At 35.5% G+C, this 14448-nt stretch overlaps 2 protein-coding genes across 2 annotated transcripts in view; both read left to right on the top strand.

Annotated features, from left to right (window-relative positions):
• LOC111423796 (putative Hedgehog signaling attenuator pxb) overlaps window positions 1-14448 on the top strand; it is a 159884-nt gene that overhangs the window by 96037 nt on the left and 49399 nt on the right. The window lies entirely within an intron of this gene.
• LOC111423797 (uncharacterized) lies at window positions 3019-3623 on the top strand. Its single transcript, XM_023057154.2, has 3 exons — window positions 3019-3188; window positions 3239-3379; window positions 3436-3623. The coding sequence occupies exons 1-3, from the start codon at window positions 3026-3028 to the stop codon at window positions 3492-3494; spliced, it is 363 nt and encodes a 120-aa protein (XP_022912922.2). The 5' UTR covers window positions 3019-3025; the 3' UTR covers window positions 3495-3623.

The raw sequence follows: 14448 nt of genomic DNA, 5'->3' as shown, positions 1-14448 counted from the left end.
ATCATAACCCTACATTTATTTTTGAAGTTTCTAATAGTAAATTTAGTTTAGAAACTTTTATTATTGTTAGATAATTGCCTACTGATTTTACGTGATATTAGTTTACACTGTACCAAATTACAACGCTTTACCATAAATAGTGTTTAAGATATTTAGAAAAATCAGCAGCGTCGCAGAATAGCAAAACGGCAATTAACATCTTCTAAACGTCTAGTGTCAGCTTGAAGAAAACCTCCTGCCCGAATGTATTGTGCCAACGGTAAAGTTAGGCGGAAGCCGTCCCTTAGTATGCATTGGGACCCTTGCTCCGAATGCATGATACGTTCAATACCTTCTACATAATTTAGATAACAATTGCTCTGGGGCGAATCGGAACACTGAGTTAAGGAGTGCAACAAACGTCCAAATTGGTGAAATTCTCCAAGCCGAAAATACCGACAGCCATCATACAAAGACTTGTGGAAACTGCACGGCAAGAAGGAATGCAACCGTCTAATATCTATGAGTCCTATAATATCCGGGCACACCTCAGGTTTTATAAACAGAAAGTTTCAATTAGACCATATAGAGTGTTTCTAGTTCTAGATCTAATGTTAGTGTTAGTTCTAGTTTTAATTGTTATTTAACGTTAGATTGTTGTACATTTTTAGTGTAAATTAAAAATTTTTATATTACGGCCTTTTGGCTACGTTTCTTTTTGTTAATTTAACAGTACACTAAATGTAAAATGGTTCTTCTGTAAAAGAAAATTAGTTTTGATTTTATTTAAGATTTTTTTCTTGTTAACGTTGTAGCAACATTCTAAAGAATCTGGCTTTTACAATAAAATGTAAACCTCCGCTACATTTCCAGCTTCCATAACTCCTTCTATGGGATTACAGGGTTCTTTTCCCCAAGTACAACCCGTCACAATGCTATTATTATTCTTCGCCCGTTAAGTAGTCGCCTTCGCGGAATAACAAAACGGCAATTAACATCTTCTAAACGTCGCCGCCGCCACCACAAAGAAAGAGAGAGGTTTCGACCGTGAGGTAATTACGGGTCTCTGTTACTGTCTCTTTTCGCCTCGTGGGCAGGTCCTAACAAGTGACGCCGTCGAATTTTGGTACAAAGCGGCGCGGTGTTTGGACCGGTTTTGGCCGTTGGCAGACGTATCTTCATTTTCGATGACAGGCCGGTGGAAACAAAGGCCCTCACCGGTGCAAACGGACTAAAGAAATAAAAAAATACGATCGGTCGAGGTCGGGATTCTAGTCTCTCTCTCTCTACCTGTAGGGACAACCGATAAACAGAGTTGCGGCGGCGAGTTGCTTCGGGAATATCAGATTTCCTAGATACCTATCTGGGGGCAGTATCTACCGGGGTTATCTTCATCGATTTTGGCATCCGTTGGTTTGATAGATTAGGTTACGACAAAATGCGCGTTACTTATTGGGTGGCATGTTCTTTGGTTATGTCTTACCAAATTTTTATTATGTATTATAGCACTCGATAATTTTACTTCACAACAATGCAACAAGCATTTATATTTTTTTAAGTTCTAGAATTATGTGTTATTATCCTAGCTTTTCCAATTCATTTAATTCGCTATTGTACACTTAACAATACAACCTGTTCACTTCAGAGGTTTAACAGGTAGCTAAAAACCTCTAATTTGCAGGTGGTTAGAAAGGAATTATCTTATACATCTATTCTAACAATAAGTACTAAATAACATACTTAGTTTCTTTTGAACAAAAAATAAGGATGTACTTATGAGTCTTTAAGGTACTTTGCCGACTTTTTTTAGATACTAAATTTCCTATTTCTCAATATGAAAGGATTCTTTTTTAATTTCCATTCAAATTCATATTAAACTTTAATACATTATAACTTTATCATACAAAGACCTATTGTTCCACTGTATATCTAATAGACCATTCGATTTACATTGTGGTTCCATCTCCACTGTCCTTAGATTCTCTTACTAATATCTTCCGCCTAACGGAATCTCCGCTTCAATGCCTTCCATTTACCGGCGAATTGTAAAAGATAATCAAGAAATCTCACGGCGTTTTTAAACGTGGTAATTGATACGTCTCTGGTTTGGTCATTCTGATTTGATTTGGTCGCCTATCCCAAAGAAAATAAAACCGCTTAAAGTTTTTTTTATAAAAAGAATCTTTTTACTGTTAGAACCCGTCCATCTAGTGAATTGCTAGCGATCAATTTGGCACGCTTTTTTTGTATGATTTTTTATACGTTAATTTAAAACGTGATTCATACTGTTGATATTGATAGGGGATATAAATGTCTTTACGTAACGTATTAATGAAGACATTAGTCCGTTCGTTTCGTGGTGGAACGTGTTCTTCGTTCCGCACAACCTCTTCTGGTCGTGATCGTTGACCAGCTGTTGTTGCTAATGAAAATTTAATTTTGCCGCCGACCGGGCCCGTACCTGGAAGGTCTCCTCCTACTTCTCGAGACCGCCTGGAAATAAATATGTTATCGCAAAATGGGAACCCTCTTGGGTGACTTGATGTCTTTGTCGGACTGAAACGTCGACGGTTTGACCGCAAATCCAGCGAATTCTGTTTTGGACGGTTTTGGGATAAAGTTATTATGCCGTTCAGCTGTTGTTTTCTGTGGCCAAAATCGCATAATTGCCGACTGCGGTTCGTAACATCGCGTTTTCGACCAGCTGGATTTTGCAATTAAGTTATTTTCTCTTTTGGTGGTGCTTCGAAACGCACTCTTATCCTACGGTGCAGATGTCTAAAAGTACATGATTCCAGTAATTACTGTGAGGATGGAGATGATTATAGGTTTTTAGATATTCTTAAACATCTAACACTTCTTTAAATCAATCCAGATTTAAATTATTAAAAATTTTATTTTATTTACTTTTAAGTGCGAAGGTTTTCCAGTTCATTTAATTAATCCGATTTTAACCAAGAAAGGAATTCTTAATAATTTGTAGCGACCTTGCGGTTAAACAAGTATATAAAGAGTTACAACGAAATTTTATTCATAATCAACAAAGATGTTGATGAAAATCGCGCTTTTTCTGCTTACCACAACAGTGGTAACATCAAAAGATAATTCAGATACTACGCAAGAAGTGAGGATTGATATACAACGATTTGGGTATTGCTACATTAAACTCGGGGATATACAACCGCCAAAATTTACGTGTGTTCAAGATGGTAAATTATTTATTTATTTTTAAGTAATATTTAAAGCAATTCATTTTTAGATAAAACTCCCGAGCGATTCAATTCAACACATGCTTGGCACATAGAAAAAGATATAAAATGCATTGCTGCTATCCCAACAATAAAAGAAATAGCGAAGGGTAAATGTAAAAGATTTCATCCACATTTGGTCGAAATTCCTTGTAAACCAATACAGTTTTTAAAAATTTCAAAATGATTATATATTGATTATTTGTAGCAACACATGGTACTGATGCTCGTGGAAAACCAGTTAAGGATAAAGATGTCTTTCAATAAGCAATAATTCCAACAGTATAAAAGTTTTATTAACATTTTATTTTCTATTCTACCACAAAAGTAATCAACATTTTATTGCTCCAATATCAATAATAATAACAATAATAAATAAAAAATCAATTATCTCAACCGGTGTGGTGTAAATCAGTAAATTTCATCGATTCCAATTTTCCTTCCAATCGAAATATTCGATTTGAAGGTGGCAAACGATAATGTCTCGTGCATAAACGCAGTTTATGCTCTTTTAAGGCAAAATAGGCGTACATCGGCTTCCTCTATCTTGGCGTCCTCTTTGCGGAGCCATCAAAGTCGGTGAGGGCCTTCGGCGAGCGTCGTATTTACATAATAATATCCCCCTGATAGAAGGTCTTATTGGCCCCTGCCCCTGGTGTCGTCGTTCGGGAATATTCAATATTTATTCAGACTCAGTCGTCTCTAGGAACGTTATCTTCGGGGCACAAACGTTTCCCGACTAAGAAGTCAAAGCTGGACCCACTCAATAGATTACTATTAGATGTAGGTATTTCGAAAAGTTTTAAAATTTTGAAACTGAACTAATATTTTATGGGAAATTCAAGTGGTAAGTTTTCCAGGGTCGTACTTTATTTTTGACACTTCCCTTCGGGTAAGAAATTTTATTTTCCGTCTGGTGCTGAATTAAAAATTAAAATCTCGAGAGCTACGCGCGAACGATAAATATTGGCGTTCGGTTCGGTTCCCTTAATAGGTTTAATGGCTTCGTAAAGACGAAGAACCGGAGGGGGTTGACCACCCCTTCCGATCCCCTAAACCTCGTCGTCCAACGTGGCTAGAACTGGAACGACAAACCTTTTATCTCACGCTTATCCTCAGGTAAATACATTTTAATTCACTTACACCGAAGTCTTTCGAAGTCAACATTATTTTGCTTTAAAATCCCGTTAAAACGATCGATAATAACTGAGGAAAATTGTAATTTAGTTTCAAAATTAATATACGCAACGTGGTTAATTAATAAACGTAAACGTCATTTCTTGTCATGGTTAACGTCCTCCCAGCTACCGCGTATAGTATACGTTGACCCTTGACCCTAATCAAATGTCGTGGATATGTGCATGTAACGCCATCGCGTCTCAATGCAAAGGAACGTTGTACGTGACAAGTTGAATCCCTGGATACATAACGTTTGCTGAATCGCACGATTAAACGCGATTTGTATTCATGACAGCGTTGGTGTAATATTTATCCCTTCACCGACTTATTCTGAACAATGACTTGTATAATCACAAATTTCCATCTTACATTATATTTTATAACCAAAACTAAAAATCGTTATTAGAAACAATTTTCATATCAACTTTATCATCTTTATTCTTGTTGGCAATTTTACTTTTCGTATAAAACAGAACCCAAGTCTTCTTAATAAAGCAACCGAGTTCCACCACAAACGTCTAATACAGCCGTGGCATTCGCGAACAAAGTGGCAGTAATATTCTTTACGACTCTCCTCCATTGTCAATTCGCCGCCGCAAGAAAAAGAGGGGTACCGAGTGTTCCTAATGTCCTAACGTGAATGTATAAAAAAAATATCGTATAAGCAGGATAAAGCGCTTTGCTGTTAGGAAATCTCTGATGCTGCTCCTTTCCCGTGATACTCTCCCCCGGCACTTTCAGCTAGGGCATTATAAATGCAGATTAACTCTCTCTTCCTGGTTCCGATTTTCTGTAGGGCGTTGGTCTAACGTCTTTCCGGCCAAAATTAAGTTGTTTCTGTTCCTTTAGCTACGCGGTTTCGCAGCAACAGGGCGTCGCAAATTGAATCGGCCGCAGGAAAGTTATACGGAAATTGAATGAGACTCTCGGTACTACTACAACCTAACAGCATCTTTTATACACCAGAAGAATGTTAAAATAAACTTTTAAAAGGGTTTATTAATAATAGAAAAAAAATTATTTTCTTTCAAATACTTTCTCCATTAATTCATGAGCTTTTCATCAGCTATTCTCATGGGGTGCATACTTGCATTGTAATTGTTCCAAATGGAAACTCTTAAGCTACGTCTACACCGAAAGGAACACAAAAGAACGTTGTGTTTATGTTGTAGCAAAAAGAAAAATTATAAATTAAGTGGCTCAGTATTATAGGGAAAAGAAAAATATAATGGTTATCGTAAATCTGGTGCTGAAACATATTTTATCAGCAAATAGTTTGCCTATAAGTACCTAGAATTTCTTTCAGACAATAACGAAATTCGTCATTGTTCAGAAAAAGGAATAGCAATTAACGAAATTGCTTGCTTAGAGATTCGAAATAAGTACATTTGAGAAGTATATGAATCTCCCGTTGCGAGAAACCGAAGGTTAGTAGTAAACGTTCCAATAGATAAATAGCAGCTCTGTAGTTAGTGTGTCCACTCCAAATCAGTGCTACTCATACGACAAAAGTTTATATTTCCATTGTCGTCCTGGCTTCTGCTATTAAAGCATTTTAATAAACTCATTTTAATGAACTCATAAGGCGCATGATACCATGTGTACTTTTTTCTAAAAGAGTCTCTAAGAGAGAGTTTCTAAAAGAATGATTTCAACTTTCATTAACTACAGAGCTGTAGTTAGAGAGATTTTGACTATTCCATGATTTATTGCAACGATAATTATTATTTATTGTATACATTTTCAGGATTACAGAATTTATTTTAATAAATGTTAACAGTGGGAATAAAATTTCGTAATACTAAAGAATGTGTAAATAATCTGAATAACTATGACTAATTTCCATCGTTCCTTATTGGTTTTATTTTTGAAATGACTAATGAAATCTAACAAAAACATACGTAATCAAAATAATGTTTACTTTTATATAATATTACTGCGTTATCATATCTTATTTGTTTAGCTTGTTTGTTGATAAAATATTAATGAAAGAACACATCGAAATGCAGCGATAAAAAGTGTATAGTTGAAATTCTCGTTTGAAACCAAGATGGACACGTACCGACAATTTCTCGCGCTCTGGGAAATAGAATTTTACATTTAACATGACATCGGAAAAGATCATCTGCGCGGAGTCGGCACGTACCAAAAACGACGCTCCGGGAAGCGGAACAACACCCCAGACGCCGGTATTGCACTTGTATTCATGCGATTGCCCAAAACGAACTTCTAAAAAGAGGTAGACGTGGTTTCGTTACGTGAACAGTTTATAAGGCGGGTTGTAAATATTTTTAAAGCATGATGGTCGATTCAATAGATATTTCGTAATCTTGAGGCGAGTTAACCAATACCACATCATCACCGGTACGTTCAATCATTTTCGATTTTTCTTCGTTGACATCAAACCATTGTTGGGTATTACGAGGGGCGTAGACGGCAAATTGGGCCCATATAATGGCACACGCCTCGTCGATCTCAATTCAGATCGCATTATTAATCGGATCGGCTCATCTAGTCCGGGATCCGTCCGACCAGACAGTCCGATTAGGGGGCACAATGGGGCTCCGGCCATAAATTACCTTCCGCAGTCGCATTTGCCGCGCGAACCGCGTCTATTAATCAACGACATGCACAAAAATTTTTGACACACAATAGGGATTAAGTATCCGCTTGTAAGCTTCCATAAGGGTGATCCTGAGGGATGCGGCTTCGGTAACAGGTAGTCGTGGTTTCTTCCTGCCCCATCAAAGGACAGATAACATCTATAGTAGTAGGAAGGCGCTGTCCAGCTGACGGCTATAATTGACGCGCTGTAAACAACACATGTCGCTGAAGAGGTTTTGAGTGGATCGAAAAATGTTTCTAAAAGATGTGATAAAATAGATTTTTTTTGTAAGTGATTTTTTGAAACACCTGACGTGAGCTATTATAATGTAAAAATCTTAATGTTATTAACCCTTTTCAATTAATAAATTCCTATTTGTCACAAAAATATATTTCTTATAGTCAATTACTAACCGAATCGAACCGTACCGGATTTCATCCCCTAATCATCACGTCTAGAATTTAATTACACGATTAACTACCAAGTCCAATAACGAGCGTTCAGCGATAGACAAATCCAATAGAGAGTCAATCACGATCCCATCTACTCCGATAGAATCTAATACGCCCTGACAAAGCGTTGTCGGTCGCCTGCGTGGACGCCTTAAGGAGGAAGTCCTTATCGAGAAGTCGACGTTAAAGATTCGGGCCCCCTACACGAACGGATCTGCCTCCCGACGATAGATACCGTAATTAAACGGCCGATAAATAATTGGCCACGATTTGAATATCTCGCGTCCCCTGTAATTAAATCGCAATAAATCCGGTTTCAACGTCTTTCGTATTTCCAACGCGCCGCGACCCGGTGGAATTGTTTCTGTAATTATTGGGTGCGACGGATGGAAAATAAAAGGGGAATCTGTGCGCGGGGTCTCCCCTGGAGATAAGTTAGAGCCCGTATCTTCAGGGCCGCGACAGATTTATCACGTCGACGACGGGTCCGTTCTTGTATGTAATTAGGTGTTCGTTCGCTTTTGTACGTTGCCATTCTCTTGTCGTAAATGTAGTTTTCGTGTTTATACTCTAATAGACTTGTAGACAGATATAAATTAGTTAACCAAAAATAAATTAAATTAATATAAATTACATAATATAAATAATCGTAAAAATATAGATCTTCATCAAATCAAAAATAAATGTAATTAAAATAGCTAAATCCCATAAAAAGTTAAACCATTCTTGTTAATATTAATGTAATACATTTCAGTCATATTTGAGCCTGCACTAAGTAGTCACTCATCATATTCATATCCCAATGCCTGTAGACTCTTTATTTTCTGCACTTTGTCCTTACCCTTTCCTTTAAACGATTTGTCTAATCTAAATATCTAAGGTGGACTAAGACTTAATCCCATTCTTCAATGGAGACCGAATAATGCTACAAAGCTACTATACATAAACGCGAATTTTTAATCGAAGAATATCTGCCGACAGACTTAGTAGCACCCCATGAGATTCGAATGGCTAAACGTATTTTGATGATTTTTATGGGCAAACTACAAGCCAAAGCACATGAGAAGGTGGATGCTTTATTCTTTCCTATCAAAAACAAATCTAGAAGGACACGCAATAAACAAGGGCACACTAATCAAATTGCCAACCGACATAGAGACAGCAGAATGTTATGAACTAAATTATAAATTATAATACCCAAAAACAACGCTTTCTCTACCACACAAGATAACTGAACACATCTCCCGTGAAAAGAAATATTAGACCACCTCCAACAATCAGAAATCGATCTAGTACAACTTACTCTGGATTGTAGTGTCCACCGGTGAAAAGAAATCTTGCGCACCACCACCATTAACACAGGGCAACACTGATTCTGCGCTTTATTAATTGCATTAATTTCATTACATGAAATTAAATTTTGAAAAGAGATGAATATTTTTAAAATGTTTACTTTATTATTTTCAAATGATTTTAAATATACAAAGTGTAAATTCTTAACAATAAAGTTAAGAAAAACTTTTTGTATGGGATTTTCTATGGTATTTTTGGTCCGAACAGTCTCCTTACAACTTCCAGCAGTAGTTTGCCATCATATGGTGATCCCAACGGCCCTATAATCACCGCAAATAATGCTATTTGACACTCATATTAGCTCCTAATTTTTGACAACTGATACAAAGCTTGTCCATCCAGTACTTCATAATTATATGTATCTAAATTGACTATATAAACCTATGCAGCAGAAAATAATTTTTTTGTTCCCCTGTGTAATTTACCGAATCGTCAATTCCATTTAGCAACAAAATTTGTTAAAGATACCAGAAGAGAAATCATCTTGGCAACTAAAAATCATCCATATAAATAGAAAATTCAGAATCTCTTCAGCCTAAGGAGTTCGTTGACGTTGCACATTGGAACAATGGTTATAATCATTATAATTATTATTATTTCACTGTGTTATGGAAAGGAGCAAAATGTCCAAAATGGCAAAAATTCAGCAACCCAAGTTTCGGAGAGAAGTTCTCCAACTCCTTGACTCACTTTAAGATGTGAACCGTACTTAATTCTTTGGAAGCACAAATATCAAGCATCAGCAGTATTTATTTCTATACAGGGTGAGTCAGAAAGCATGGGAAATCCGAATACCGGAGATACTAGACACCAAAATATGATGATTTAACGTAACATCATTTTCGAGGCATAGGGTGTTGAAAGTTAAATTTTTTTTCGAAATTTCTTGATAATTTTGAAAGTTTTTGTACTATTAACATAAAATGTGGTAGTTTTATGTTTTCGAGCATGAGAAATACGAATTTGAAACTTGTTTTGTTATTACAAATCACAAAGAGCATTCAATTTCACATAAAAAAGGTACTCTTATTGAAATTGTCTAAGTCTATCGGTTTTCGAATTATTTACTTTTAAATGTTTAAATGTATTTTTTCTTCTAAAATATTTATTTTTTAACATAAGCAAAGTTGGGATATTTTTCCGCTTATGTTTCGACAATTGCTTGTTAATTGTCAACATTGATCTAATTTCCGTGTGCAATAATCATTTTTACCAACAATAAAGTTATTACCAATTTGAAAATGCCACGACATAATGAGTTGTTTAATAATGAGAAATCCAGATTTAAGTCCACTGGATTTTTGAAAATGGTCACAATATTCTATTGTTATTAATTAATTGTTATTGTTATCGATTATTATCGTTACTAATTGCTATAGTTACTATGTGTTACTGATTTTAAATGTTAACCTTAAAATTACTTTGAAACAATTAAAAGCAGATAACTTGGAAACCAGTAGACTTAGACAATGTAAGCAAGAGTACCTTTTTTGTGCAGAATTGAAAACTCCTTCAGATTTCTGGTTCTAATTCACCATACCTCAACTAACAAAATAGTCATGACGATATCTCAAACGTACAGTGTGTATCTAGCGCCCTCTACGAGTAATCACAAAACAAATATCAAATTCGTATTTCTCATGCTTGAAAACATCTAACTACCAAATTATATGTTAATAGTACAAAAACCATCAAAATTATCAAGAAATTTCGAAATAAAAATTTTACTTTCAGCACCCTGTGTATTAAAAACCACCGACATTTGTATAAGACATGTTAGGTTAAATCGTCATATTTTGGTGGCTAGTGTCCCCAGTATTCGGATTTCCCATTCTTTCTGACTCACCCTCTATAAATACCTGCAAACGTTCTCTTTTAAAAGGCAGAAACTTTAAAAGGCAAACCCATACTTTTTTTGCAATTCCGTGACATTTTCTTTCAATTAAAATAGACAATACATAACTAGCTGTTTATGGTTTTACAAGTAATTACGGAATCAACTACATAACTGAATGATTGAGTGATACAATTTCTGTGGAAAGATATAGTCTTATAATATTAAATTGTTTGTAATTTTGAACATTTATTGGTACTATAACAGTGATTTAATATAGATTGTAATTGCAAAAGAAAATGTTATAAATAACACAAGAATAATTCTTAAGAATAGAAAAATAAACAAATGTGACGCAGCTAATTCCTTGGTTATAAATGGACGACGATTCAGCGAGCTGTCAACGATACGTGGACGTTTAAAAAAATGAAGTATTTTTGTTCGCCGACGAATGCAACTGAACTGATGCGGCTGAAAGCGACAGAGTCGTGTTTTTTCGATCGTTCGTTGACGGCTTCATCAGCCGTTGAAAAGATTAGTTTATAATAACTGCATTTCACGCTCGGCCGGCACGAAAACACTACACGCTCCATTACAGTGTCACGGGTTTTTATACCTCTCCATCGTTCTACCGTCCGGACGTTCGTTGCTTTGTTCATCGACGAACGGACGAACATAACGACAGCGAAAATTATATTGCAGCTCGTTACCTACATAGCTAGAAAGAAAAAATTGGTGTATTGTTGCATTTTTATCGTTTCATTTTCTCCATTCTTAAAAGTTCTTTTTAAATTCCCAAACAAAACGTCATTTTATTTATTTATTTAAAATTCTTTATTCAAATCACCTTTCTAACGATACAAAAATATGATAGATATACTTCAGTCAGTGTTAAAAATTAAATTCGGGTTGACCCAAATTGTTCCATTCGCAAAGACCGAGCTAGACGTAACCGTTCAACGAATTAATTAAAAAAGCTTCTGGCTTCAGGCCCGTGACAAAACGATAAAGAGATTTATACTTTTTATACATCAGGCAGGATTTCCTGCTGGCAGACTGAATTTGAACTGCCTCCAGTCGGTTAATAGGAAAAAGCAATTTTACACGCCCCTACGTTTTCAATCATTCATTCCATTATATAAAGCAACTGAAACGAAGTGCTGAGATTTCCGTAGCTGAAAAAAAAAGCGTCAAAGATGAAGTTGAATATCCTACGATTGTGGTAAACTAAGGGGAAAATGTTAAATCGTCTGAAAGCTATCAAATTAGATACCTTCCATTTGTACAAAAGAAATATTTTGTCTGGGGAAAAAAAAACTTTAGAGGTCGTATTTTACGTTTATTGGTCGTTCTATGAGAAAAGTTGCCCACTGAATGTCTTTGTTTTGATCAACGACTTTTTTAATGATTTTTTTTTTTATTTTTAAATTAGTATTAATTTTAATTTAAATTAAACTTGCAGTTATTAATCAATTATTCCAAATTTAATTGAGTATTTATAATCATAACATTATTATTTCCAAAGCGGTCACCCATTATAATTGATATTAATAACTCACTACCAAAATCATATGAATTCCAAACTTGTTAAAATTCAATAACGAACGTGCACATTCGTCAAAATCGAATTTGCTCGATAGAAAATCATTACGGTAACATGCTGATGTTATTTAAATAAGTCACGAGTTTAATATCTACATACCTAGTCGTTATTATTCCATGAAACTGGAATATTGATTAGCCGGATGGATATTATCCCCAGTTTGAAACTATTAGGGCGGTACTTTATGTATTCGATATGCAAAAAGGGGTCGCGTTGAATTATTCTCGACCTATTCGTTGTGCTATAACAACCAAGAATATACAAACATTTCAAATAATGAATACTTATTCCCTACGTTTTTTTTTTCAGTCACATAAAACGTTTCCCCCGGATTAATTGTTTGCATATCACTTCAAAATCTATTAGCTCCCATCCTGACAGTTAATTACTTTTCGTCGAGTACTGTAAGCTTTATTCGTATCTTCTGACGCCCAAATCGCGCAATTAAAAGCACCATCTACATGCTTGAAAAGTCTAGAACACAGTAAAGGTTTTACCTAAATTGCAGGCGAAGTAAAGCGTTAATAGAGGGTGCTCGTTACATTAGACGGGGTAGCTCTGGAAGTAGTATTTAAGTTGCAGTTCAAATCGAGTGTATACCTCGAAATGAGCGGCAATTAGAGTTCCATTTAGACCTTAGAGTTTACAACAGGATTCACTGAATAAAACCCCGGTTAATGAATAAATGAATACCTAAGAAAATTTCGAAAAGGCACCTAAAAAGTCTTCTCTTCGACTTCGATGTTTCCGGTTTCAAAAGTCGATCACTTATAATTGAAAGATTTTCAATTTCAGATAAACATGACCGAAGACGTGTCCTCAATTTCGAAAATCGTCTCGAACGAAGAGAGAGAAAATAGGTCTAAAAGCGTTTCCGCGAGTTCCCCAATACAATGGAACTCAATTTTCAACTAGGAACTAGTTGGGAAAGTTTAGACCGTTTGTTCTAATTGGAAATAAATAAAACCGCGCGCCCACTCTATTTCGCCAACCGCTTTCAGAAATCGATATATTACCACTTTCTCAACCAACACCGCCCACGTTATTTTGAAACCGAAGATATTCTTTCACAAAACTAAAACAATTTCCCCCCAAAACTGTAAATAAACACGCGGCTCGCGCGGTTGTTTGTAATGATTTTCCGTTGAACCTTGTTCAAACGTGACCGTGAAACGCGTATCCAACAAAACCGCACGAAAGCTCGACAGCTTTGGAGGGCGTGGAGCTGCAAAGCTTCCCGGAGGTGGCGCTTGAAGTTAAAGCATCAATTTAATTCCCGTTTAGTGTACCGCCTCCGCCCCCTCGATCGTCGTAGTCCTCGGTGCAAACAGTCTGTTATCGTCAGGTCTTTGTGCGCTGGTTCACTACATTTAACGTGAAGGGCCAACGAAAAGAGTCTACCGTTAAAAATTAGCGACGTAACAGACTGTAAACTTTCGACTTCGTATACCAGGAAAGTAACAGCAGGTTAAAAACTGCTTTCTTTACTCTGGAAAGCTTTTCAATAGAAGGACCAATTCGAACACACTTTTTAACAAAAATAGTATTTTTAAAGAGTATATACGGAAATCGTTAAGTTGATTGTAAAGAATCTATATTGTAAAGAATCTATCTGTAAAGAAATATATATAAATGTTGATTATTTTTACTGATTGTTATTAGAAGTTGAAATAAGTTTTAGAAGAAACTGTAACAAATCTGTTTTAGGGGTTGGGTTGGGTCTCAAATAGAACTCAACTTCAATGCAATATATAATTTCAAAAACCCAAACCTGTCCTAATCTCATATCCCTCACCCTTATTTGATAATGAATAATTTTACTATCTATTACTAAATGTAGTTTAGATGTTACCACAAAAGCTACTACATACGGTAGTAGCACAACATAATCATAAAATATATGTACTTATTTGAAGCTACAGACATTAAATGTAGATGAAAATCATGAAGAAATTATTTGGAGTAGTATGCTAACGACAGGAGATATGAAATCGCCGATTCTTGAGATAATTTCTTCAGCTTTGCTCAAATCTTAATCGAATTTTTTTTTACATAAAATTAAACTGTTATTACCTCAGAAAAACATTACGTTTAAGACTGGAAATGTTTGAACATGAAATGAGCTACAGTTATCTATAATATCAAATTTCACGGTCATTCGTATTTTATCGATCAATCCATATCATATCTCAGCT

The sequence above is a fragment of the Onthophagus taurus genome, chromosome 7, assembly GCF_036711975.1.
Source record: "Onthophagus taurus isolate NC chromosome 7, IU_Otau_3.0, whole genome shotgun sequence".
Taxonomy (NCBI): domain Eukaryota; kingdom Metazoa; phylum Arthropoda; class Insecta; order Coleoptera; family Scarabaeidae; genus Onthophagus; species Onthophagus taurus.
This window is presented reverse-complemented; position numbering and strand designations above follow the sequence as displayed.